Source organism: Chrysemys picta, chromosome 6, assembly GCF_011386835.1.
Source record: "Chrysemys picta bellii isolate R12L10 chromosome 6, ASM1138683v2, whole genome shotgun sequence".
NCBI lineage: Eukaryota > Metazoa > Chordata > Testudines > Emydidae > Chrysemys > Chrysemys picta.
The window spans coordinates 90,947,928-90,975,007 of NC_088796.1; the positions used below are offsets into that span (position 1 = coordinate 90,947,928).

The 27,080-nt window shown below is 41.5% G+C and overlaps 1 protein-coding gene across 1 annotated transcript in view; it reads right to left on the reverse strand.

Annotated features, from left to right (window-relative positions):
* Positions 1–559: 559 nt before the first annotated feature.
* The window catches only part of LOC101930928 (programmed cell death 1 ligand 2-like), a 28,237-nt gene continuing 1,716 nt past the window's right edge, over positions 560–27,080 (reverse strand). The window contains exons 2-7 of the mRNA XM_005296800.4: positions 14,585–14,653; positions 8,950–9,312; positions 7,690–7,968; positions 6,803–6,940; positions 6,083–6,124; positions 560–1,705 (exon numbers count right to left, since the gene is read on the reverse strand). Of these exons, the coding sequence (XP_005296857.3) occupies positions 1,626–1,705; positions 6,083–6,124; positions 6,803–6,940; positions 7,690–7,968; positions 8,950–9,312; positions 14,585–14,639 (957 nt within the window). The 5' untranslated portion in view covers positions 14,640–14,653 and the 3' untranslated portion in view covers positions 560–1,625. The remainder of the gene's footprint in view (positions 1,706–6,082; positions 6,125–6,802; positions 6,941–7,689; positions 7,969–8,949; positions 9,313–14,584; positions 14,654–27,080) is intronic.

Genomic DNA, 27,080 nt, shown 5'->3' on the forward strand with positions numbered 1-27,080 from the left:
GATTCCAAGTATCCAAATCCAGACCTAGTAGAGAAAGAGGAAGATGTTGACTTCGCTGTTGTGACAATTTTTATATAGCTGGGCCAAAATATTTGGGAAACTCCAAACCCGAGTATTTTGTGGGGAGTGGAGATATGGCAGAAGTTGGTTTCACTGGCTTGTGTGTATCTCTGTTTCTTTAACCCTACAAGGTACTTCTAAGCAGTGACTCCTTTTCCAGAAGACAAAGCCCACAAAAGCCACTGCTCTGTGGATAAATTACACCAAGTTCTGTCAGGTTTTGGCTCACAATGTGGAGACATAGCTTCTTTCCAAAATGGTACTCCAGGAGGTACTATAAAAACATGGCGGTCCCCTATACTCAGTTATTCATAGGTGACTCAGGCATTCCTTTGATGGGATGTAGAAACTCCATCCAGTGATTGGCATGGAGAGGATTAACTTTCTGTTCCTGAGGAGGGTTAAAACTCCACCCTGGCTAGTAAACACATTCAGCACAGAAATCTGTACTTAATTCAATGTTCAGTTTTGCTTTGCAATTCCCCATTAAGTAAACTAGTGCTAGAACAAAACATTTAGTAGATACAGCATTGTAGTCTACACTTTTAGTTGTCGCCCCTAAAAAAAGTAAAACAGCATTAATATCACATGCCTTCTACAAATAAGAAATAACTATAAAGAAATCAGTGTAACAAACTGTACATTAAACTGTTGGTTGTATGACATAATGTTGATCCAGGGGTAGTTTTGCTCTGTTGCTTGATGTGTACTTCAGACTCTTGTTAGCGTTGTAAAATGAAACTTCTTCAGTCTATCTCCTTGCTGTTGGTGCTCTAGGTAATTTCCAGTTTATGGGTTGTAAAGTTTGGGCCATGAAAAATAGATATGTAGAAATTTCTGAATACAAAAGATTATTGTCCAGGCATCGGCACATACAGCCTCTACTCAGAGTCCCATGAGACGTGACCGAAGCTTTGTATCATGACTCTATTCCTGAAATTAAATCAGCTAGTAAGGGGATTCTTGAACACAAAATATTTGGTGCACACAGTGTTCTCAGGTGAACAATATGCCCAAACATACAATGTATGGTATACACTCCAATAATCCCTTAATAGTTGTTAACCACATTTAATAACAGTATGGTTCTCTGTAACTCTAAGGGCTGGTCCACACTAACCCCCCAGTTCGAACTAAGATACGCAACTTCAGCTATGTGAATAACGTAGCTGAAGTCGAAGTATCTTAGTTCGAACTACAAGGTACTTACTGCGGGTCCACATGCGGCAGGCAGGCTCCCCCGTCGACTCCACATACTCCTCCCACGGAGCAGGAGTACCGGTGTCGACGGTGAGCACTTCCGGGATCGATTTATCGCGTCTAGACAAGACACGATAAATCGATCCCAGAAGATCGATTGCTTACCGCCGAACTCGGAGGTAAGTATAGACGTACCCTAAGGTATAACATGGAAAAAGGCACATGGAGCCTTTAAGAGGTATAGTACAGATAAAACCAAAAATTTGCTTTGTTTGTTCCAGACCTAAAGTGCTGTGATTTCCCTATGCAGTCTTCAAAAAGGTATCTGAAAAGTGCATACTGCAGGCATGGCAGATGAAGAGTTTTCATGGACATACATCTGTGCAGTCTCTTGAATCTATGACATTCGTCATGATTAAGTCCTGGGTTTCAGGGTTCAAGTGTCCTTTAAAAAAACAGAACAGGAAAATTTAATTTAAAAAACACTTTTGTTTAAAATTAAACTAAATATTGAGAGCCTAATTCTCATTTACACTCAGACTCCTTTACATCATATTGGCGGTGCAAAAGGGACTTAAAGTGGGCATAAATTACAGTTAAACCCATTTTCAGATTGCTTTATACTGACAGAGTGGCATAAAGAGGCCATAGTATTAATGAGAATCAGGCCTTGAATATTACTATTAATAATTATGGGTCAGATTATGAACAGCTTACTCAACTGATGAGCATTTACTTTCATAAGCAGTCCCACTATCTGGGACTATATACTTGAAAGTTACTTATTGCCAGAGATGTATGTGTTTGCACATATACATCAGGGATGAGGAGAAGTGTTCTGACAAGACTGAGATGACTTGTCTGATATCTATCATGACCATTGTCAGAGTAATTGTAATGACAGAATCCCTCATCCTTCCTACATGGCTTGCATAAGAAAGCCACTAATGTCTGTGCAGTGCCATTCATACCAATGATGCAGCACAAGTAACAGTGATTTAATTGAACTGCAGATACTGAAGCCTACATATTGGGAACAATATGTGAAATGGGTAATCTGCAATCTTTATTTCAGACTTTATGTTGTTAGAAAATAGTGTAATATATTTTAAATAATTGATTATGACCAAGAGTGGAAGATTTGCAAAATTATCTGTTAGTTCTTTTACATATAGAGATGGGCCAATAATTACAACATTTTCTGTGATTTAAAAAAAAAAATTTAGTTGAATCTGCTTTCATTATGTTTACACTCCTTTTGTGTTCTCTATCTGCGAATTGTGTAGCAACAGGTATACCAGCAGGAATGTTTGACACAGCCCCAATTCAGCAAAACGTGTGAGCATATGCTTAACTTTAATAGTACCATTGACTTCAAAGGATCTACTCTTAGGCTTACAGTTAAGCACACGAATAAGTGCTTAGCTGAACTGCAGCCCAAAGCAATGAATTGTATTGAATATTTTGCAGAATATTAGCAAAATATAGATTTTGAATGCACATCCAATCAAGGAACAGAAATAGACCCTTGTGACCAATCAAAACACTTCAAAATTTGAATCTAGAACACTGACAATAAATTGCTTGTGAACAAGCTATGGACCAAGAACAATAAATACAGTCATTTGTTGAGAGAAAAAGAGTCAAAGGTCATCTAGATTATTCATAATGATTGAGCTCTGTTTCCAAATCTAATATCTAAGAGCTGCATCCTGAATGTCTTATTCAGACAAAACTCCCACTGACCATCATATATATGAGCTGAATAACAACAAATCTACAACCTATTAAAATGAAGTCCAATGGGATTACTCATGTGAATATCATGTGCAAAAGTATACACACTAGTGGGGCCTAAATAATTAGGTCAATGTTCTAAATCTGCATTACTGACATAGCTTAAGTTGTATTGTTCAGAATTTCTTATACAAAAAATTCTTGTTCCTCAAACTGAGGGACTGTAGGTCATTTCCAAAGCATTACAGTAAACATCTGTGGCTTTCAGAATTCACATACACACACAGCATAGAATAAAGGTTCTTTCCAGTGTTTCTTAAAAGTGCATGGTGCTGAGAAATATAATTGGCTGTCATATGATTTCCTGCATACTGCACAGACATTTTCAGTCATTAGAAAGAGGAAGTAAAACAAAACCCAAAAAAGGCTATGAGTATCCCAATGATCTGTTATCTTCCCTTTCAAATTCTTCATTTTAACGTGTTTCATTATAATCTCTAACATACGACTTGATGTGTAAGCCGGGGCTAGGCCTTATGGTGAAAAGAATTCTACTGCTGTAAGTAATCAAATCCATGAGAAGCCACGCTATGTACTCAAACAATATGCATTAGTGTTAGGTTTGGACATGCATTGAAGCTCTGCTCCAGAGTTTATCTTGCTTGATGGTTTTAGTTTAGTTGGGATCAAATTTTGCTCTCATGTGTGCCTGTGGTAACTCCACTAACGTTTTACATCAGTTTGTGAGAGTAAAGAATTTGGCTTTTGATTATTAATGTTTGTTTTTAAAATGCTTAATTGGGACAGCATGAAAGTGTCTGTTTTTGGACGTAATGCATATTAACTTTAGCGGACTGGAAAGCCAGAGGTATCCTGCAGCACATATCATTCAAGATTCAGTGAGTCATTTCCATGAAAAACCCAATCTCCATTAATCCAATTCCTAATCTACACTTCTCCCCTGAAAGCTCAAAGTTATCTTGTCACCAGGCCACCTTCTAACTTGGTTTTTATTAGTTAGAAGAGAGAATGTATTTCAGTTTAATCCCATCCTTTGAAAAGAAGTAACACTAGCTGGCTTGTAAACTGCAATTTGTAGTTTCTCCAGAGACCATTCCCAATACTGATACAATACCTCACCTGCGCCAGAGCTTTGCTCCGCATATTTCATTGATCCCTGGGACTTTGGTGGTCTTGTGGGCTTTGGCCTGTGGAGTAACTTAAAACAGTTTTGGGACTGCTCTAAATTATGTCCCGCTTCAATGACTCCCAAGGGGCCATTGTGGCAACTAGGGATTGCCAGAACACGGGAACACTGTGGCCACAATCCCTCCTACTGTCAACAACCAGGGCTTTGGAGCGGAGCCTGGAGCTGGAGCGCGGAGCAGCTCTGGAGCAGTGGAGCTGCAGGGTTTTGCCTGGAGCTGGAGCGGAGCCGGAGCACAGCTCCAAAGACCTGCCAACAACCCTGGCACATACCCTGTGCTTGGTTTAGGGAGAAGATTGGTGGAATAGAATCCGCTCCCTATGCCAGGAGAATTTCCCTTTGGCCAAGAAGACTGGCTTTAAGGGCATTTTGTGGTGCAAAGCAGGCTTATCAGGAGCCAGAATCTGGCCCATTATTTCAACTGTGTCCTATGGAGTCTAGTCTCTGGCAGTTCTCCAAACTGATTTTGTCCTGGGTCTGTCTTCAGCATATTATTGATAAACAGCTTTATATAGATTTTTATCTACAGTATCTCAGGTTGAAGTATATAAATATTGTTATCCTTTTTTGACCTGAATGGCTAGTCAAAATTCTGGTCTCTGGGGATCTCCAGTTGGAAGTAGAAATTTATGGTGGAGTCTATTATTTTCTTTCATTCAATTTTGTTTATTTACAAGAAATGCACAAAGTCCTGCTTCTCTGAATGCAGAAAGAACCAAAACAACAGGAGAGCTTCTTTGCTTACAGTCTCAAGCTTCTTTAGCCAGCACCAGACCCAAAACCTCTCTCTCTAGCTTTTTCTAGGGTCACACATCATGCTTACAGACTCCTGGTTGGCTTTCTTGCTGCCTCTGAATCCTTCTCTCTGTCCACCTCCCGTAGCATTTTCCGTACCGACAGACAGACACTCTCATGGACTCTCTCACACACACGACTGGTCAGAACAATACTCAATGGAACCTTCCGCCCACATAGTGCTAATTTCTGGGCAGACTCTATTAGGCCTTGTTTTAGGTGAGGCCCTTGATTGGTCCCTTCCATGTATCTTAAATGAAGGGCATATTCACGCATCAGTTTTAGAAAGGTTTAATCTCAACCCATAACCAGGTTTAACCCAGATGATAACAGTACAAAATAGAACCAAATACAGAAAATTCTTAGGTGGGGGTTGTCAGATCTATGCTGTCATCTTGTTTATTGCTTGATTTGTCTTGTTTTTACAAAATGAAAGTTCTGTTGTAATACAGTTTGTGGAAGTTCAGATACATTTGGAAATTACCTATTCTTTGCTTTGTGCAAATTTCTGTTTGACAAGGAAAGTCATACATTCATAAGAGTTAAAGATGGAAAAGACCCATTTGATTATCAAGTCCATCCTCAATAATGCCAGGATATAGTCCCCAAGCAAAGGACATATTCATTGATATATTGATAAAAACAGATACTATACTAGATTTGAGCCAAAGGCCAAGGAGAAGCAAGTCACATGCAGTACTTACTTCTACAGAAAACTCTACATTCACCAAAACAAAGTTATTTTATCATCTGGTACTGTACCAGATTATGGCTAGGAAAAACACAATGTCCTGACGTGGACCCAGAACCAGACTAGCAGCCAAGGCAATACCTTGGAGAGAGGAAGTGACCTGTTCTTTATTATTTACAAATTTCTGTGTTATCTGGAAAGTCATAGGATTACATGTAGAATCTGGAGAACATTCCTACTAGGCTGTAGCAATGTTAAGGAAAGTCAAATTTAGACTCTAAAGTACGTAGTGGTTCTTTAGTGTTCTCATTTAATTGATTCTTTATATATTGACAATGCTCTTATTAAAAAGAAAAAGTTATAAGCGGGAAGTTTAAAATTCCATGACTTACTGTTGTCTTCTTTCTGTAACTGGGGACATTTTCTTTTTTTGTCTGTTAAAGCAAGTGTGAACAAATCTGATTTAGATAATTTTATTTTAAAAGTTTCTACTTTAAAAAAACTAACAATATAATTCAACAGATTTTTAAATATCCAAAACATCTGTGTTCTTATATTTGGTATGAGACTGTAACAAATTTCTCCACAGTTCTTCTGTCCAACAACTGTATGGCCAAATCCTACAGCCCTTAATTGCAGGATTAGGCCCATAATCCTGTTTCCATTCAAGTTCTGTATTAAGGTAATCAAAATTCATGTATAGTTTACTGGAGAAGTGATTTATTACCAAGACCAGAGTTGCATAATAGGCCATTATCCATTATTACTTTCCCACTGTTGTTTTCTTTCAGATAGTAAAACATTAAGACAAAAAAGCAAAATAAATAGAGCAAGTAAACCCAGCTAATAGTAGTTCAGTAAAGAGTATGGCACATACACCATTGTGTTTTCTATTTAATCTGAACACAAATCATACATAAAATTCCTGTGTCGCATGGTGAGGGAAGTAAAGCCTAACTCAATGAAACAATCAGTCATCTTTAGATCAGAGTTCCTCTGGAAAACAAAAGAATCAAATGTCAAGTGAGTGTGGGTAGAAATCATCCAGTTGTTCTGAAAGGCCTGAAGAGCAAATTAGGAGATAGGACCCACTAAATAAAGTCAAAATGTACCTTTTTTGGCATGGAGCTTTGTGAGTGATTTTCTCTTTAGAAAGATAGTTAATGCAGCTATGAGAACAACCGCTATTACACAGGTTGGGATGATAAATAAATTCAGAGATTTTTTTCCAACAACTGTTGTTTGTCGAGCTACAAAAAAAAAAAAAAAAAAGAAAAAAAGAAAGAAAAAGGAAAGAAAGAAATATAGTTTATAAAGTTATTGGACCTTACTCTCATTTACACAACGGCCTCTTTACGCCACCCATGGCAGAGCAAAGAGTCCTTAAAGTGGGTGGGTATAAGTTTTTACACTTACAGTAGTCTTACAGTAAGACTCCTTTAAGCTGCCAGAGTGGTGTAAAGGGCTCTTACTGCAAATGAGAATTAGGCCCATTGTATTCATGACGGCTCAGTGAATACTATTATAAATCATCTGTGCACTGATTGAAGACTAGTTGGATAGAATTCCAGAAAATGGAAGACCATGGAGATTGGAAATATACACTGAGAGTATCATTGTACTGACAGTTAAGCAAGGGCAGCTATTCTAGAATTTAGGGGAGGAAATGCAAATATGTGACAGGGGAAGGTTGTGTATATTAACAGCAAAACTAGTCTGGGTTCAGAAACAACAAGTAAAATGCCAGGTTTCTGAAAGCAAATACGTTTGATTTGTTTTATCTCCAAAAAAATCAATACTATACTACTTATTAGGAAGGAATTTTAGAGATTGATTTTAGGATATATAGTATTATATTAAAGCCTATAATCAGCTTCTACAAACTCTCTCTATCTCTCTCTCTCTCGCACACACACACACACACACACACACACACACACACACACACACACACATATTGTGGCAACCCCTATGTAAAAGTTCAAAAGGGGATACGAACCTAAAGTGAAAATGTAAGAAGTTTCTTCATTTTCTTTAGACCAGAATGTGCAGCTGTAGTTTTCACTAGCATTTGGCTTGAATGTCAGCATACTGGTTACATTATATAGTCCATCTGTGGTCAATGTGTAGGTGGTATTTACAGATACGTTGACTTTAAGATTCTTCTCATTTTGCCAGAACACTTCAGCTAGAGGAAACCCTTCTGACTGGCAAGTTAAAACCAGCTCCTCTTCTGCAGGTTCACTCATTATTTGTACATTTATTCTCGTGTAGGATGCTGCATAAGAACAAGTTTAGTGAAATTGCTTTTAAATATTTATTAATTTTTTCCACTATTCCTTCCTCTTTCTCCCTCTTTCTTTCACTGTTACTTATCTACAACTGTATCTGATGTACTACAATTTGAAATGATGGCCATTCTGCAGCAGAATACAGTATGCATTGCTCAGTCCTCCTCAGGCCTACTATGTCTATTCTTTCTTCAGTCTACTTCTTGCAGAGCCACACTAGATCACGTGTTTGTAATTCATGGATCTAGAGAAAGCTAGTGCCTAGCACAATGGAGCTCCATTCACTGATGGGGCCTGCAGGCATTACTGTAATAAATACAACAGTGGTAATATAATAAAGAACAATTCAGGCCACCTGAGGGAAAAATAGGTGTTTGGAATGTTTGTGTAACACCAGCTTACAGCTGTGGCATTATCATCGTCTTGGAATGAAACAAAGAAAATGACTAGATGCTTGCAAACACAAGCCAAAGGAACACAGCTGATCCTTTAAAACTGGCATCTCTATTCTTTGCCCTTCAAAAAACCCTTCCTCTAAATGATCGCACAGGAGACGTTTCAACCCAGAATCTCATTGACATGAGCCAAATTCTGTCCTCAGTTACATCAGTGTAAATTATGTTTAATATTGTTAGGCTCTTACAAATAACAGGTCCCTGGCCTGACAGGTACAATCACTTGGGCAATCCCCACTTGGTCTGTTACAAGATGGTACAATTTAGAGCAGCCCTAAAGCTGCTCCAAGTTGTGCTGGGGACAAAACAGGCTCCAGAATCCAGAAGAAAGGAAAGGTGATATAAAGCCACCTTTACTCCCCCTCTACGAGCTATCCCAAATATTGCTTAGGTATACCTGAGGACTGAGCCCAATGTCTTTGTAGAAGAGCCAGAAAGTGTTAGTGCTGATCTTGGGAAGCGGAATATTAAATCTGAATTAATATATTATTCATGTCTTATATAGCCACTAACCTTTTACTTCCAAAGTAATGTACTTGTAATCAGCTCCTCTATAGTCAATGAGACAGCGGTAAGATCCTGCATCCATGGGCTTTACGCTGGTGATTTGAAGCACTGAATATCCCAAATTCAATTTGTCACGTAACAATGTTGCTCTTCCTCTATAGTCTCTGTGCTGGGATCTAAGGTCTTCTTCCCCCTTTTGAAGAGTGTAAACCTCTTTTGATTTTTGCTCTTTCAACTCTTTTTGCTCCCAACTGACACTTAAGTCTTTAAGATTTAACTGTCCATCCACTGGAAACCTGCATTCCATGGTCACGTTGCTCCCATATTCTGCAATGTACCGTTGCTGAGGAACTTCAACTATGAAAAAAGCTAAGATAGACAAAACCATATGATACTCACTGAGCAAATGGTAAGACTATTCCTTTAATTGGGTCATTGGGTCAAAATGTGTCAAAAATTCAAACATTCACAATTATTGGTTAGACTATAACTTTGCAGCCTTTTCTTTGTTATTGTTCTAATTTTTTCCCCGTGATAACTGTGAGTAAATAGCAAATCCACTTGATTCCATACTGATTTCAAAGTCCAAAATACAAAGACAGAAGAAGATACAAGCTGAGGTTCTCTGCATCTCAGAAATAACCCATGATTGTCTTTGGATGGATATTTACACAAGGGGCACTTGTCTAAAATTATTACGGTACCTTGTGTACCCTGAAGTTTCTCTAAAAGGAACAATCCTTTGTGGACATGCTAAGCCAATTTGTTTTGTCCTTTACACCAGTGTGAATCCAGTGCGACTCCTTTAAAATCAATAGCTTTACTCTGAACACACACATATGCAAAGGACAGCAACATTTTGTCTATTGTAAGTACACATTCCTGGAGGAATTTATAGACCAGAGGCATCACACAATGCAGCCTTCAATCATCACTGCAGTTCTGATTCTGCCACACTTACTCACGTGGAGTAACACCTTACTCCATGAATAGTTCCCATGAATCTTGTCAGTGGGACTTCTTGCAGAGCAAGGTACAAGCTCATGTGAGAAAGGATGGCAAAACAATTCCTTTAGTTAGCTGCCAAGAATAAATTTCATGACATTTGAGACATTCAGTCACATGAGCCTGAAATATTTATTGCTGTACACTATTTACACCTTAAAACTTTATTTGATGCATAATGTTATTTCCACTGTAAAATTCAATGTATATTATTTTTATTTTATTTGTAACATCACCTGTACAATACAGTGGCAGATTTAATGCAATAGTGCTAGCAATCATTGATAGTGATAATCAAGAGAAATTCAGATAGCTACTCATGCATCCTCAACTTTGTGTCATTAATTAATGAAATATCAGTAGGAAAAACTTCATTTTATTTTTAGCAGTGTGATCGTTGCTTCACTTGTTAGTAATTGTCATCATGGAAGAATGATATAAAAGAGTTTCAAGCTACTCCTTTTTATCTATATTATTTATGATCTCATATTTACACAGAAAGTATGGTTTCAACTGCACCTTGTGATGAAAGTGAAATAATAAATAAGAGCGAAAGAATATCTTTGTGCTGTACATTCCATTTGTATTTGGATGGCTAGAAAAAGGTAAAGTGAAGGTTTTATCCTTAGCAGTATTTAATTGATATTTTGGACTGTATTCTCCAGTTTGCTAAGACCACTTTGAACTGCTTCTGTGGTACAAAATGGCCTTATAATGTCTAGAGATAGCCAGTGAAGAATTCCTTTTACATAATGGAACTCTCTATCTGCAGAATGCTGATAGATGCAACTCCACTACCTCCTATAGTGGTTATCTATCCCCAGCTATGTGTGTGGTGGGTCATTCTGAGGAAAAGATGTGGGACGATGTGGGGGAGGAAGGAAGGAGAAGTGGTGGAGCAGAGTTCCACATTGCTTGATCCTCTATTGATCCTGGTAGTTGGTGGCTTTTCAACATGGCTGACAAAGGCATAACAAGATCCAATGACTGGAAGTTGACATAAGACAAATTCAGACTTGAAATAAGACACAATTTCCTAGCTGAGAGGGTAAACAAATTTTGGAATAGCTTTCCTGAGGAGGCTGGGAGTCTGTAAGATGAGATCAGACATCTGGTTAAAAGATATGCTTTAATCCAGCTTTTGGGAGAAATTCTATGGCCTTTGTGTGTGGGAGGTCAGGCTGGATCATCATAGTGGTCCCTTCTGGCCTTGGAACCTGTGAATCTATGTATCCCCCATTCATCACTTTCCTTCATCTGCGATGGGGAGAACAGCGTTACCTCCACATGTTCATAACACTTGCAGGTGTGCATTAAGATAACGACTATAATCAAATCTCATGCTTCAGAGGGTTCAAGAGGTCGCCTGCAGGAGCAGGGAAGGAATTTTTTTTTCCTGATGTACAATTCGGTAGATGTGTTCTGGGCTTGTGTTTGTTTTCTCTTTCCACCTTCCTCTGAAGCATCAGAGATTGGCTACAGTGAAGATGGGACATCAGATGAGGACCACCAGTGTTGTCAGGGATACAGAGAATCCTCTTTCTAGATGCCTGGTTGGTGGGTCTTGCTCACATGCTCTGGGTCCAACTGATCATACGCACCAACTTCTGCTTGCGCTGGTGGGTGCTCAACCCCCACCCTCTGCCCCCGTCTCCACACCGACTCCACCTCTGCCCCGCCCCCTCCTGCACCTGCCCTGCCCCCATTCCAACCCCTTCCCCAAAGTCCCCGCCCCAACTGCACCCCCTCCCTGCCCCTATTCCGACTCCTTCCCCAAATCCCCACCCTGCTTCTTCCCCGCCTTCTCCCCTGAAAGTGCCACGTTCCCACTCCTCCCCCTCTCTCCCGGAGCTTGCTAAGCTGCCAAACAACTGTTTGGCGGCGGCAAGCGCTGGGAGGTAGACGGAGGAACAGGGATGCCGCACGCTCAGGGGAGGAGGCGGAGGTGAGGTGGGGCGTGGGGGGTGGGGAGGGGAGCTTGGCTGCTGGTGGATGCAAAGCACCCACTAATTTTTCCCTGTGGGTGCTCCATGGAGTCGGCACCTATGCAACTGATCACTAGGTTTGGGGTTGGGAAGGAATTTCCCTCAGGCCAGGTTGGCTGGGACCTGGGGTTTTTTCACCTTCCTCTATAGCATGTGGTGTGGTATCTGGACATCTCACACCTATTCAGTTTCTTGCCATTGCAGGAACCTCAAGCACTGGTAGCAACTTGGTCACTCTGGTTTGATGCCTGCAGGGCTGGCTCTACCATTTTTGCCGCCCCAAGCAAAAAAAAAAAGCCATCCGGACTGTGCTGCCCCAACAATGGATGGAATGCCGTCCCTTAGCATGTGCCGCCCCAGGCATGTGCTTCCTCCACTGGTGCCTGGAGCCGGCCCTGGCTGCCTGTGGCCCATAGTTTAGTCTCCTGAGGACTGAAAGTCTTTGGTCTCCTGAAAGTCCTTGGACTTAACATAGGGGCATCTGGGTGAAATTTAATGGTCTGTGATATACAGGAGGTCAGACTATATGCTCTGATTATCCCTTCTGGCCTTAAACTGTATGAAATGGTGAAATCACCCTGAACTGTCAGTGGCAGCCATTAGAGCAGTAAAATGGCATCCTCAGGATTGCCGCGACCCCATCTGCTGATGGAGTGACCCCACTTAAAGCCACGACCCACACTTTGGGAACTGCTGCAGCAACCAACAGTACACAGGGTTCTACCGTGCTTCGTCCACACTCACACCCATAGCTATGCCTAGAGAGGAAGGATGGTCCAGTAGTTCAGATGCCAGCCTGACACTTAAGAGATGTGGGTTCAGTTTCCCTCTCTAGCACCGACTTCCTGTGTGACCTTGAGCAAGTTGCGTAGTCTCTCTGTGCCTCAGTTCGCTACCTGTAAAATGGAGGTAATAGTGCCTCCCTACCTCACAGGAGTATTGTGAGGATAAATACATTAAAGATTGAAATGCACTCAGATACTACATCAGGGGTAGGCAACCTATGGCACGCGTGCCGAAGGCGGCACGCGAGCTGATTTTCAGTGGCACTCACACTGCCTGGGTCCTGGCCACTGGTCCAGGGGACTCTGCATTTTAATTTAATTTTAAATGAAGCTTCTTAAACATTTTAAAAACCTTATTTACTTCACATACAACAATAGTTTAGTTATGTATTATAGACTTATAGAAAGAGACCTTCTAAAAACGTTAAAGTGTATTACTGGCACGCGAAACCTTAAATCAGAGTGAATAAATGAAGACTCGGCACACCACTTCTGAAAGGTTGCCGACCCCTGTACTACACTGATGGGGGCCATATAAGTGTTTTAGATAGAAGCCCCTAAGCCAGGGACTATAGCTGGCTTTACCATCCAAATAGCCTCGATATTGGAGATATTCCTCAGTGGGTAGAGGCATAAAGGGATATTAGGACAACATATATCTGGGTCCAAAGATTTATTTTCCCTAGCCCATTCCTTATATGGACAGCTAGCCTATTCCTTGACTTGTCTCTAGTCCCTAACTGTGTCTTCTTATGTATTTGTATAACATCTGGTACATGGGACTTCGATCCTGAGTGGGGCCTTTGATGTTACCAAAAATCAAATATTTAATAATTACTAACAGTTTAATAATAGGATTGGACTCATTTGAGGCCTTTGTTTTTATTTTGTTTATTTCTCTCTTATCCAATTAAAGTCATTTAGTTTCACTGAATGTGCAAGAGTGAGTTATGGTGTAGCTAGAAGCCTGATAATTTTTGGGTGATGAGGATTGGATGATTTAGATGCTCAGCTGCCGTGGTGATGGAGGTATCCCATGAAGTAGATAGATTAGATAAATAGATTAGATAGAGAGGAAAAAACAAATGGATCAGTGGATATGGATGAAGGAAAATGTCTCTGTTAAGAAAATGGCCATTTATGGAAAAATTGATCGGTGCCACTTGGAGGGAAACACCCAAGATTTTTAAAAGTCACTAGTGGTTGTGGATGTTTCAGTTTTTGGATGCCCCATATGAGATTTCTTAAAGGAGCCTGATGAAAATCTGGCCCCTACAACAATGGCGTAGCCAGGATGGGATACTTGGGTGGGCCCTGACTTTGGGCAATGACAGGGTGCAGGGGAGGGGGGGCAGGAGTGATCTGGGCCACTTTCCCCCTACCCTCTCCAGCCGGCCTTGCGGGGGGCGATGGACACACTGGCCAGGGGCTCCCAGGAGCCCAGTCGTGCACCCAGGGAGCAGGGTTGGGGCACAGAGGCTTGCAGGCAGGCAAAACCCCGCGCCCCAACTCCGCTCCCCGGCTGGAGTGCTATGGGGCGGAGCAGGGTGAGCCCTCGACCTGGACTCCCTGGCTGGAACGCCGGGCAGGCAGGTGGAACCGGGCAAGCGCTGGGGCTGGAGCAGAGCTAGGGCTATGGTGGTGGGCCTGGGTCCTAAGTGGGTGGGCTGTAGCCCACCCAGGCCCACCAGTGGCTATGCCCTTGCCCAACAAGCCTCCTCCAGTTGGACGCTCAAAACAGAGCTCCCAAAAATCACTAGTCACTTTTGCAAATCTTGGTGAAGACTTTGAAATGCACATATAAAGGCTGTAGCTATATTCTTATGCCAGTTATATTGATGAAAGTTAAAAGAGAAGTTCTCTCACCTCGTATCAAGTAGAGCTGCACTTCCAATATCAGGATTGACAGGATTCTGAACATTTTCTCAGAGGAGTCTAAAACACAACAATATTAGCAACTTAAATTTTCCCAACTGCCTTATCATACTGAGATGTAGCAAACTCCTTTACCATAAAGTTATCATTAAAAAGAAGAACAGGAGGACTTGTGGCACCTTAGAGACTAACAAATTTATTAGAGCATAAGCTTTCGTGGACTACAGCCACGATGCATCCGAAGAAGTGGGCTGTAGTCCACGAAAGCTTATGCTCTAATAAATTTGTTAGTCTCTAAGGGGCCACAAGTCCTCCTGTTCTTCTTTTTGCGGATACAGACTAACACGGCTGCTACTCTGAAACTTATCATTAAAAGTTAACCCACTTTCCAGGTTCTTAAAAGTCAGAAAATATAAATAGGACCTTACATGCTGACTGAATCAAATGACTTTCTGGGTTATAATGACACACAGGCACATGCTGTATAATATGGTACACTAAATTCTGACACTGAAAACAGGGAAATCACTTTTAGAGATCCGCATCTGAGCCTTTATGATTTCAAGAGTCCAAAGGGGACTTATCGACACCAGATACTTTCCAGGATTATTTCTTACAGTAACTACAATAAATTCGCTTTGAAACTATACCCATGAATATTATAAGCAACTGAAGATGAATTTTCATAGTCAGTAAAGCTTTGTACATGTATAAACATACTTCCCAAACTCCCATAGCTGAAGGAGACTGGCATGCTCTGTGGCTTGATAGTAGAACAGCCCTGACTTTGTCTCCTCTCCACCCCCGTCACCCTTTTAGTGGAGTTTTCACATGAGCCGTCTGTGCTCATGGCCTGTACGTGTTTTAGGTCTCAGTGTAGGACACACAAAGGGAAAGGGAGGCCTCCTTCTAACCTTTCTCCCACTCACGCATGCAAAGGCCAGGGACAGTCTGGCCTTTAGTCTGGTCAAAAGAGGTTAGATTTTTCATGAAAGGACTTTCTGGAGTGGAAAGCATATTCTGTTCTCTCTGCATGCAGTCGTGGTACAGTATGTGCCACAAAGTACCATACTGTATTGACAACAAACAGACCACCCATAAATAATGCATCTGAAAGGAATAAATCCAGTTTTATTGTGGGCAGCCTTTTGTGCCATTGATTATTAACAAAGAGACTATTCTTTGTACTTTTTTCATACACACAAGTAAACAAAAGAAAAAGCAATGGAATGAAATAGTCTTAAATAACCAGGAATGCCAGAGCTAGTGAGATGGGAAAATAAGGAGCAGCTTTTATTTTTTATAAAATCAAGCAGACACACAGAGAGACAACCAATAAAGCAAACAAAATAGACCCAGAAATAAACATAAGGAAATAAAGAATACAAGGAGAAATTTTTGACCTCACCAGAACAATATGGGTGTTAGAATTTTAGTTCCTCAGTTTTTTGGTGCCCTACTTGAGCACTGTGATCCTGCAGCTCCTTCAGCCTTCACTGCAAGTCGTGAATTCTCAGCATCTAAGGCTAGGTCTATACTACCCGCCTGAATCGGCGGGTAGAAATCGACCTCTCGGGGATCGATTTATCGCGTCCCGTCGGGACGCGACAATCGATCCCCGAATCGGCGCTCTTACTCCACCAGCGGAGGTGGTAGTAAGCGCCGCCAACAGAAAGCCGCAGAAGTCGATTTTGCCGCCGTTCTCACAACAGGGTAAGTCGGCTGCGATACGTCGAATTCAGCTACGCTATTCACGTAGCTGAATTTGCGTATCTTAAATCGACTCCCCCCTGTAGTGTAGATGTACCCTTAGATAGACTTAGATATTTGGTTATCTGTCCTCTGTCTATTTTGCTGGGTATGTAATTGGGGAGTTATTTTTTCCATAACCAAAACCTCTCATATTTTTTTGAACCATTCCTCATTGGTTGGGCTATTTTTCTTTTGAAAGGGTAGCTACCAATAGCCGACCCGCTACTACCAGATGAGAAATTAATTCTTCATTTCCTTTTGGGTGACCATTTCCACTAGGAAGCCCCAGGAGGATTACCAAAGAATCATTTGGTAATAAATATCCAATGGTTTGTGATATTTGGTTATGGATTGCATCAAAATGGATTGTATCTCTAATGACTGGACATGTCCACCATATATAGATAAAATCTCCTCTTTCATCACAATTTTTCCAATATTTATCCGCATTCAGTTTCTCTCTCTATTTTTTAACCTGACTGGTGTGGGGTACCATTGAAATAGTATTTTAAAGAAATTTTATTTTACTGTGCTACAGACTGAGGTTCCTGGTTGTCTTTTCCAGATCAAACCCCATTCCTCGGAGGCTATTTGTCTATCCACATCCTTTCTCCCAGTGTGTCATATATGGGCACTTTTTTTGTTAGGAAAGCTGTCTGCAATGATTGATATATACTAGTTATAATTTTTTTGTTTCCTAATTGACCAGACACAATCGCATATAGCTTTCTGTATAAAACAGGTTTTCTAGAAAGTTGAAAAACCTAGTGCCTGACTTGAAAATACTGGTACCAGACTGGACCAGTTAAAGTTAGTTTTGACCTTTAAATAAGTCTCTTTACTGAATAACTGGCCAACTATGTGAATTCCATGGCTCTCCCAATCTTTGAAGCTTGCTGGTTCACAATGTGGGTTAAGATCTGGATTATTTACAATGGGTGTCATTGGTGAGCGAAAAGAACTTTTTTTTGTTACACAATCAATGGACGAAGTGGTAGATATAACATATTTGGATTTCAGTAAAACATTTAACGGCTCTTACTCTAAAAAATAATTCAAATCTGGAGAGGGTATGAATAAGGCTGCGAGTCTGTCACGGAGGTCATGGAAGTCACGGATTCTGTGACTTTCCATGACCTCCATGTCTTCTGCAGCAGCTGGTGCTGGCTCAGGGGCTGCCCGAGTTGGGCAGCCCCAGGGCCAGCAGCAGCAGTTGGGGTGTGTGGGAGGGGGCTCAGGGCTAGGGGCAGGGGATTGTAGGGCACGGGAAGTGCTTACCTTGGGGTTGGGGGCTCCCCAGCTCCCACTGGCATGGCCCTGCAGCTCCTAGGTAGCAGAGGGGCCAGGGGGCTCCATGCCGCACACTGCCCACACCCACGGTACATTCCCCCTCAGCTCCCATTGGCTGCGGTTCCTGGCCAATGGGAATTGCGCAGCCAGTGCTTCTGGCAAGAGCAGCGTGCGTAGCCCCCTGGCTCCTCTGCCACCTAGGAGCTGCAGGGACACACAGAGATGGGTAGGGTGCCCCACTCAGCCCTGCCAACCGTCCCCCCCCAGCACCAACTGGGGTCCTGGGTAGCAGGTCATGGGCCACGCCCCTCCCCAGCACCAGCGGGGGACCCGGGCAGCAGGCCAGGGGCCATGACCCTCCCCAGCACCAGCGGGGCTCCCAGGCCACCTCCCCCAGCACTCACGGCGTCCTGACTGCTCCCCCCCCAGATCATCCACGGCCCCCTCCCAAAGTTTTAGTTAGGGGTATATAGTTTAAGTCATGGACAGGTCACGGGCTATGAATTTTTGTTTACTGCCCATGACCTGTCCATGACTTTTACTAAAAATGCCTGTGACTAAAATGTAGCCTTAAGTATGAACAATGTTACTTGTGATATTGGAAGGGGGCTTGCAGTGAGGAGCAGCAGAGCCTGGTGTAATGGCAAGTCTTATTTAACATCTCCATGATCTTAAATGGGAGGGGAAATAACACATTAATCATATTCACTACTACACAGATGTTGACAAATTAGAAGGAGTTCCAAGAAGAGTAACAAAAGGGTTCATGGTTCAAGAGGGAACCACTTAACGAGGAAAGACTACAAGAATTAAATCCGTGTAGGTTGACTAAGCAACAAGTATTTAAATTGTATAACCAAGGAGGGGGAGAAGTTACCGGGGTGGTAAAAGAAGGCAGCCTCATAGCTAGGAACAATCAAATGAAGAGACTTCCAAGAGAAGTGGTGGAAGCCCCATCACTTGGAACTTTAATATAAATTGTCTCACTGATACCTTCTGCTCGTCCCCCCAACCCTTCAAATGTATCTGTTGTCTCTACTCTTACATTTAGATTGTAAGCTCTTTGGGACAGGAACTGTCTTTTTGTTTTATATATTTACTATGCCTTGAACGATAGGGCTCCAATTTCTGCTTGGGGCCTCTGAGGGCTACCATAATCATTGTTATTGTCATCACTGAAGTAGATAAAATAAAGTAAAAGGTACTACAGGGAACATGGAATGAAATGGAAATTAATACTGATTTAAAAAGTCTTTAGCACTCAGTGCATAATCAGACTGTGTAACTCATTGTCATGGGATGCCATTGAGGCAAAGAACTTAAAGACAAAAAGGAACTGTACATTTATATGGAATACAAGAACATCCACAATTGTAACAGTTAATGCAAAAGAAAAGGGAAGTGATAGAACTGTCATGTTTTAGAGCTTACAGCAATCTCTGTTGCACATCTGCCTACTGTGGAATTATTACATCTTCCCCACATTTGGAGACTGCCCACATTTGGAGATAGGAACTGGCCTAAATGGACAATGAGTCTGATACAGTCTGGTAATTTCTATGTTCCTAATTCTGCATTGGCTTGTGATGCACTTCATGATCTAAGAAGTCCAATTTCTATGATTAACTTTCATACTCTATGATTCAGTGTCTGTCAGAAATGATGACAGTTTAAAAAAATAGGCTGGATAAATAGAAGACCTCAGTATGGGACCGTATGAACAACAGTGAGGGAGATCATCCCTAGGATACCATAGACAATCTGGGCACCAGATTACAGGAAAGTTATTGAAGCAGCAGAAAAAGTATAGAAGTAAGCAATGAAGATGATAAGGATCTTGAATGGCATAATTACATGGAGAGTTTAGGGACTTTAGTGTATTGTATTAATTGGAAAAGAGATTAGGGGACATGACTGAGTTCTTAAATGTTCTGAGAAGTGTAGAGTCATCGGATGTCACAAAACTATTCAAGATAGTAATAGGCTAGTAATCTCAAACACAAGAAGAAATACTTTTCTGCACCCTATCTCTTTCTAGTCTTCTCCTAACCTTGCCATTCCTGCTGCTCTTTTAGCACCAGCTTCCCTTTTGCCCCTTCCCAGAATTTCTCCACTGTTGGTGCAAAAGCCTTCACCTCCACAGCTCTTGCATCCACAGACTTTCTATATCTTTCTGCCTTATCAGTTGTCAATGCATCTGTTTTCAAATCTCATATATTTTTTCCCTCTGTTATTAACCTTATGACTGCAAGCTTTGCTGTGTTCTGTGCCATATCATATGCTGTCATACATTTTGCAGTATAAAGTTGTTTGTAAAATACACTATACTCCATAAAGTGTTTTGACATACAGTTTCAGTGAAAGAGGCTTACAAAATAAAATTGTATTGTACTGAGCTGGAGTTGAGAGTAACTAATGTGTGTGAGAGACTATCAGAGGCAGTCATAGACACTGACACCTGAGGTTATTAAAAGAAGGGTTAGATAAGGACTTAAGGTTTAATTTTCAGAGGTGATGAGCACCCACAGCATTCATTCACTTCCCCTGGAATTTTGGATATGCAGCACATTTGAAAACCAGGATCCTACAGCCTGAGCCCGCTTAGTGCCCTTAACTCTCTGAAGTTAGCGAGAAAGAAAAGTAATTCTTTTCTAAGGCGTTTTTTCCTTAGAAGGAAAATAAAAGCAATTGGAAGGCCACAAGTCTTTGACAGATACGGAAATGGATCAAAGTATATGCCAGGACCCAGTTTTTCCTGCTGTCCCTTTTGTAACAGAACTCAACTAAATCTGCTTCATCACTATAACGTATTCATTGGGTCCCACAAACCAAAAGGAAGGGGAAATTCCAGGGCAGTTACGATGTTTAGGCCACAACCTATACATTTTATTAGTTGCTTTGAAGCACCACTTCCCATTTTTTCCTCTCAGTAAATCGTAGTTGGTTAAAACATTTACTTGTTTGAATGTTAACACAGTGCATTCACCTCAGCAAACATACTGGGAGGACTTAGCTACCAAGTTCTGATCCAGATCTGAGTCCAAACTTCCCAAAGTTTGGGGGCATTCAGATCTGGGGTTTAGTATCAAAACTCCCATTGACTTCGATGGTGCCAGAATTCCATCACTAGTTTGTGTTTCTGGCTCTGTCACTCACTCACGCTGAGACCTTGGGCAACTGAGTTTACCATTGTGCCTCAGTTCCCCAACATTCTGTGAGCACAATAGCCCGGTATTGGTTTGACATAATTACCAATGCTGATTTCACTGGGACTGCCCTCTCTTCCCTTTCCCCTGGTAAAAAGGCTCCCCTATCAAAGTGAAATTTTGGAGGAGCGGGAAGGTTCTGGCATTTCAGAGGGATGTGTTTGAGACTTTTCCATATCATGAGCCAGTCAGCTCAAAGCTATTCTGCTGACCCATGCCTAGTCCCATAGTTTCATCTCCAGGATACTATGTCCCCCAACTTATGGACAACTCTGGCTGGGGTTGGAGCCAGTTAAGGAACCATGGAACGACTCTGAATCAGCTCTATCCTTTACACTCTACCTCTGTTCCAGTGTCACTAGGAGGGAATAAAGTACCAGTTTGCCCATACTGAAATAGGCCAGACCTCTAGAACATCCTGGCATTGTGCACTCTGTCCATGCATCCTATGTAGGTGTCTGTTAATCTGCCATGATGGCAGAGTAGTATCCTTTCCTGTTAAGGTACTTACTTGCTCTAACGTAGCAAGATGGGTATACTATACAACAGCTCCTGATGCTGGGGAAACATTGCTATTCAAACCCCACAATTATTTCAAGGATTTTTCTAACTTTTACAACTCTGGGGGCCAGCACAGCAGTAATTGCCTGGCAAATCTCCATGTCCATTGTGTCAAAGGTGGAGTTGCCAGCCCATGAACGGATTGCCAACAGATCAGTAACAACATGGGGCTGCCAGCTGCCGCAGAGTGATAGAAACACATTTCTGGACCAATATTCCCTTTCTCATCAGGGTGTCCTGATGCTTGAGACCCAGGGAAAACTCCTAACACAATTCCAGAAATGTGGCTGTCCTCATATGAAAGTTCTGGGCCCACTGCTGGTCATGTATTCATCATGATGTAGACCATCACCTTGTGCTTGTGATCCTGATCCAGAAGTGGCAGTCTGTATTGTGGGGTGGAGGGTCTGCCATGGAAGACAGTAGCAGCTGGGTCCATGCCATCATGTACTCATGGTGCTGGCTTTGTCTCCTGCTTGTAACAACAAGGACACAGCAGCTTGTTGTTACAAGCAGGAGACAAAGCCAGCACCATGAGTACATGATGGCATGGACCCAGCTGCTACTGTCTTCCATGGCAGACCAAAAAGCCACCTCTGTAACACAGTCACCATTTTTTGGTACCAGCTTCTCTGGAAGAACACCAAAGAAACATGGTCTCCATAAAAAACAGCAGCAGTTGGTCCCGGTTGTTTGGACAACTGAGGTCTGTACTTTAGAGCACAAGGAGGACACAGCACTCCAGCTTGGGCCATGCCCGAAAATGAATTTCCAGGCCTAGGCCATTTCTGCCCACAAATCCCATAGCGGACAGAATAACTGTCCCAGAGTGCCCAGTGAAAATGAGCATAGAGTGGAGCAGTGCGTTTGTGGTGCTGTGGACCATGGGACACACACCCAGAGAGCTGCATATCTCTCACAATTAGATTCAGTGCCAGTGTGGACATGGTATGTGACAGCAAGTGTCTGGTACTTGACTGCTCTTCGACAGTGTGAAGCACTCTACTGAGTTAGGATAAAGAGACAGCTAACTTGTGTTTTCCTATCTTGGGGCTAGGCTGAAATGAAGACATAGCCAGAGACTGTGAAAGCATGAGCAGGACTGTGAGTATGAGAGTGACAGAATGAGTGTGAGAAAGGAAGGGAAAAAATCCATAATCCTCTTTACAACAGCCTTTCTATTTCACAGCAAGTACTAGGCTTAAATTAGCACCAACACTTGTGGTCTTGTCAGGGACCAAGAGGTACATAACTGAAGGTGTTTTCTCAGTAATGTGCTAAATGGGACACCCGAGGGGGGTAGGGGGAGCTAGTGATAGTACCTTGTTAAAATTCCACCACCAAATCAAAGGGATGCTTTGGGTAATTTCCCACCCTCTGGTGAAATTCACCACCTTTCTGGATTCAGTCCTTGCATGAGATGACTTAGGTGCTGAAGCAAATTGTTTGCCATTGGAATGCACCAATTCGCACGTATTTTTGAAAAATTTCCTGTAGGGGAAGATACATTCCCAGTTCCCTTGTCTGCCCTGCAATCCAGTTCATATTACATAGGCTGGATTCTAGGCTCTATATTACAGTCATCCACTCAGCATATTTTTAAGGAACACATTTCTAGTGAAGTGCACTTTAAATAAGTTTGCTTGCAAGTGGTTTTGTCTCCTTCCTTGATTATGATTTTGAGGAAACATTTTTGCTTAAATGGGGAAACAAATAAAGTCCTGTGTCCCTTTCCCTTCCCCCCTCTCCCCCACTTCATCTTCCCTCTTTGAACACACACTTACTGCTGAGACATGGAATTTATCCCCAGTAGCAGAGCCAGATTATGAGCAGTGGTGGAGCCAGGGGGCGATGGGTCATTGATGATCCCACCTTCAGTTATACACCTCTACCTCGATATAACGCAACCCGATATAACACGAATTTGGATATAATGCGGTAAAGCAGTGCTCCGGGGGGGGCGCCGCGGGGCTGCGCACTCCAGTGGATCAAAGCAAGTTCAATATAATGCGGTTTCACCTATAACGCGGTAAGATTTTTTGGCTCCCGAGGACAGTGTTATATCGAGGTAGAGGTGTACATATTGGCTTGAAAAGGCACCACACATACACCTAAAGGCCACCAGGGACTACTGGTAACACCCTACTCCATGAGTGGTTTCATTGACTTCAATGGGATATTCACTGAGTGAGATTCTATTCACCACAATGAAGGGTATCAGAATCTGGCCTTTAGAAACTGAAACGTGGGTGCACTGCTTTTAATATAGCAGAGATTCTGGTAACATTGGAGGGGGTATAAAAGGAAGTAACCTCAACTTCACTCATTTTTCTGGAAATAAAACTTTTCCCAGAAGTGAGTCATCCAGAATATCAGTCATCCAGTCATCCAATGTCTGAGCAGCCCGCTTGCCCCAGAATTAAGCAGTAAATTGCACAACAAAGGTGTGGTAATACTATTTAATATGTTGTGAAATTCTTTTACATATAGCATCATGTCAGTGCAATAAGGAGGCCAATATAATGAATGAGAGCCAACACTAAGAGCCAGTCTCTTGGCTAAGCAGAGTTCCTATCATGCGTCGTGCTGAGAACTAAATTCTTATTCTTAGGTGCCTTTGTAACAGGAAATAATTTGTTTTCAATTAACATTAAACAGGATATTACTTAATACAATTGAGATTAAATAGACACAGTTACACTGAACTAGTGCAAAATGGTTTGGTTCATTGAAAACAAATGTCCATGAAATGGGATAGTCTATAAACTATGTTGATATTAAGTGAGCTTGATACTTTAACAGTATCACCATTCCTGAGAGTCTCTCATTACCATTATAAAATGTTTCCATTAAATCCATCAGCGTACACACACGTACATACAAACATGTACACACACACACACACACTTGAGGAGAAAAACATCAAAGACTGAGATTTTCAAAAATGGTGCTTAAAATTAGGCTCCTACTGCCTTATTTAAGTGCTTAAATATGGACTCAGGAGCCTAATTTAAGCCCCCATTTTTTAAAAACCTGCCTAAAATATTTTCTGTTTGTTCTAAGATTCTATTTGTTCTACATAGATTGCAAGGTCCTCATATCAGGGACCCTCAATTTTATGTGCCTGTAAAGCCATATGCACACTATGGTGCTGTAAAAATAACTATAATGAATTATACTAATATACTATGCTGCAGAAACCCCACCTACCACAACCATTATTACGTGCTGTTTTATAGTATTTTGTATTGCTTGATGAAAACCCTCTCCTTAGGTTTGAGGTTTGTAACATACCCTGAACATGTTACAACGCACAAAATTACCATGGATCTGACAGAACTGTTATGCTTCTTTTCACAAAATGCTACAATTCAAAGACCGTTTCAGCTACTTTCCATTGTTTTAAAGCAGTGGTTCTCAAACTTTTGTACTGGTGACCCCTTTCACATATCAGGCCTCTGAGTTCGACCCCCCCCCATAAATTAAAAACACTTTTTTATAGATTTAACACCATTATAAATGCTGGAGGCAAAGCGGGGTTTGGGGTGGAGGCTGACAGCTCGTGACACGCCATTGTAATAACCTCGTGGCCCCCCGAGGGGTCCCGACCCCCAGTTTGAGAATCCCTGTTTTAAAGCAACTTGGAAATTCTTCTTGTTCAAGAACAAACTTGTCCCTGATACAACACCACTGACTTCAAAGGGATTATGCAATGGTTTAGGAAGGGAAATTCAATATACTGTTGCACCCATTTGAAACTTCAGGGAGAATTTAGATAAGTAGAATATAGTCAGAATTAGAAACTGTCAGGGGTATGTAGGTGCTCTGCCTTCCACTCTCTCCATGTCTTTGTGGACCAGGTAAATTTGTGGCTTCATCTCTTATTTCTTTCATCTCAGTTATTCAAAGATGGAAATGCTTCTGCTGGGTAAGCAGACAACCTTCAAACAATTCCAGCTCCTGACTTCATAACTCATACTTCCCATTTGCCACCATTATTAATATCAGTATTATAATAGCAACTAAAGGCCCCAGTCATCATCAGGTCATTGCGGAGCTAGGCACTGTACTAACACAAATGAAGTCCCTGCCAAAGAAAGCTTATAGTCTAACAAACCATGCAAAATAATCATCCCTAAAATCTTCTCCTCCTCCATCTCCATGTCAGCAGATGGCCATGTCCTGGACGGTGAAACTTTAGTCATAGTAATAATGCTCAGCATTTATATAGCATTTTTGCTCTGCAAAGTGCTTTACAAACATTAATTAATAATGTATTCTTATTACATCCCTCTGAGAAAAGTAAGGGGCATTTCATCTAATAGAAGGTAGTGGCACAGATACACTTTTAATAGATTCATAGATTCCAAGATTAGAAGGGACCATTGTTATCATCTAGTCCAAGCTCCTGCATAGCACAGTCCACAGAATTTCCCCAAAATAATTCCTACAGGACATCTTTTAGAAAAACATCCAACTTTGATTTAAAAGTTGTCAGTGATGGAGACTCCACCATCACCCTTGTAAATTATTCCAGTAGTTAACTACTCTATCTCTTAAAAATGTGCACCTTATTTCCAGTCTGAATTTGTCTAGCTCTAACTGCCAGCCATTGGATCATGTTATACTTTTCTCTGTTAGAATGAAAATCCCATTATTAAATATATGCACCCTGTGAGATTGCACCCCATAATGTTTTATAGAAATATGCTTATGAGTGAAAAATATGACATAACTGGAATATGTTTTATGCTAGATATGCCATGTAACATATCTTTGCAAAGGTTATGATCTACTGAGTATATTCATCCTATTTGTATGCATGTATCATTTTTATATCTGAAGTTATGAGTGTTGGCTCTATGCTTGTATTTAAAGTGTTTGCTGTAGGAAGCACATAAGGCAGATTTAGTTAACATAGTGTGAAGGGGTTATTCAAGTAATTGGGAGTATTTAACTAACAATGGACTTTGGGAGACACCAGTCCACATCTGAGCTGTCCTGGGAATGTTCAAACTAATATGTAAACAATGGTGTCGGCCAGCAAAAAGCTAAATCATCCATAGACATGTGACTTGCTCAGGTGGCTACAGACTCCATCTTGTTGCTGTGATCTTGAACAGGAGAACAAAAGGGTTTCTGCCCACAAAAGAGAGAATATAAAAGACCTTGGAAACCCCTCCATTTTGTCTTCAGCTGGCTCAAAAGATAACCTCTCCATCCCAAAGACATGCCTGAAAGAAACTGGAACAAAGGACAGTAACTACAGGGGTGGGAGTGATTGCTGGCCCCAGACTAGGAAAGAGTCTAGTCTGTCAAAGAAGCTTATTGGAACATCTCTGAGGGTGAGATTTACCTGGATTTAGTCTCCTACTGTATTAGGCTTAGATTGCGTGTTTTTATTTTATTTTGCTTGGAACCACTTAAATCCTACTTTTTATATTTAATAAAATCACTTTTTGCTTATTAATTAACCCAGAGCAAGTATTAATACTTGGGGGAGCAAACAGCTGTGCATATCTCTCTATCAGTGTTATAGAGGGCGAACAATTTATGAGTTTACCCTGTGTCAGCTTTTTACAGAGTAAAATGGATTTATTTGGGCTTTGGACCCCATTGGGAATTGGGTATCTGGGTGCTGGAGCCAGGAGCACTTTCTGAGCTGTTTTCAGTTAAGC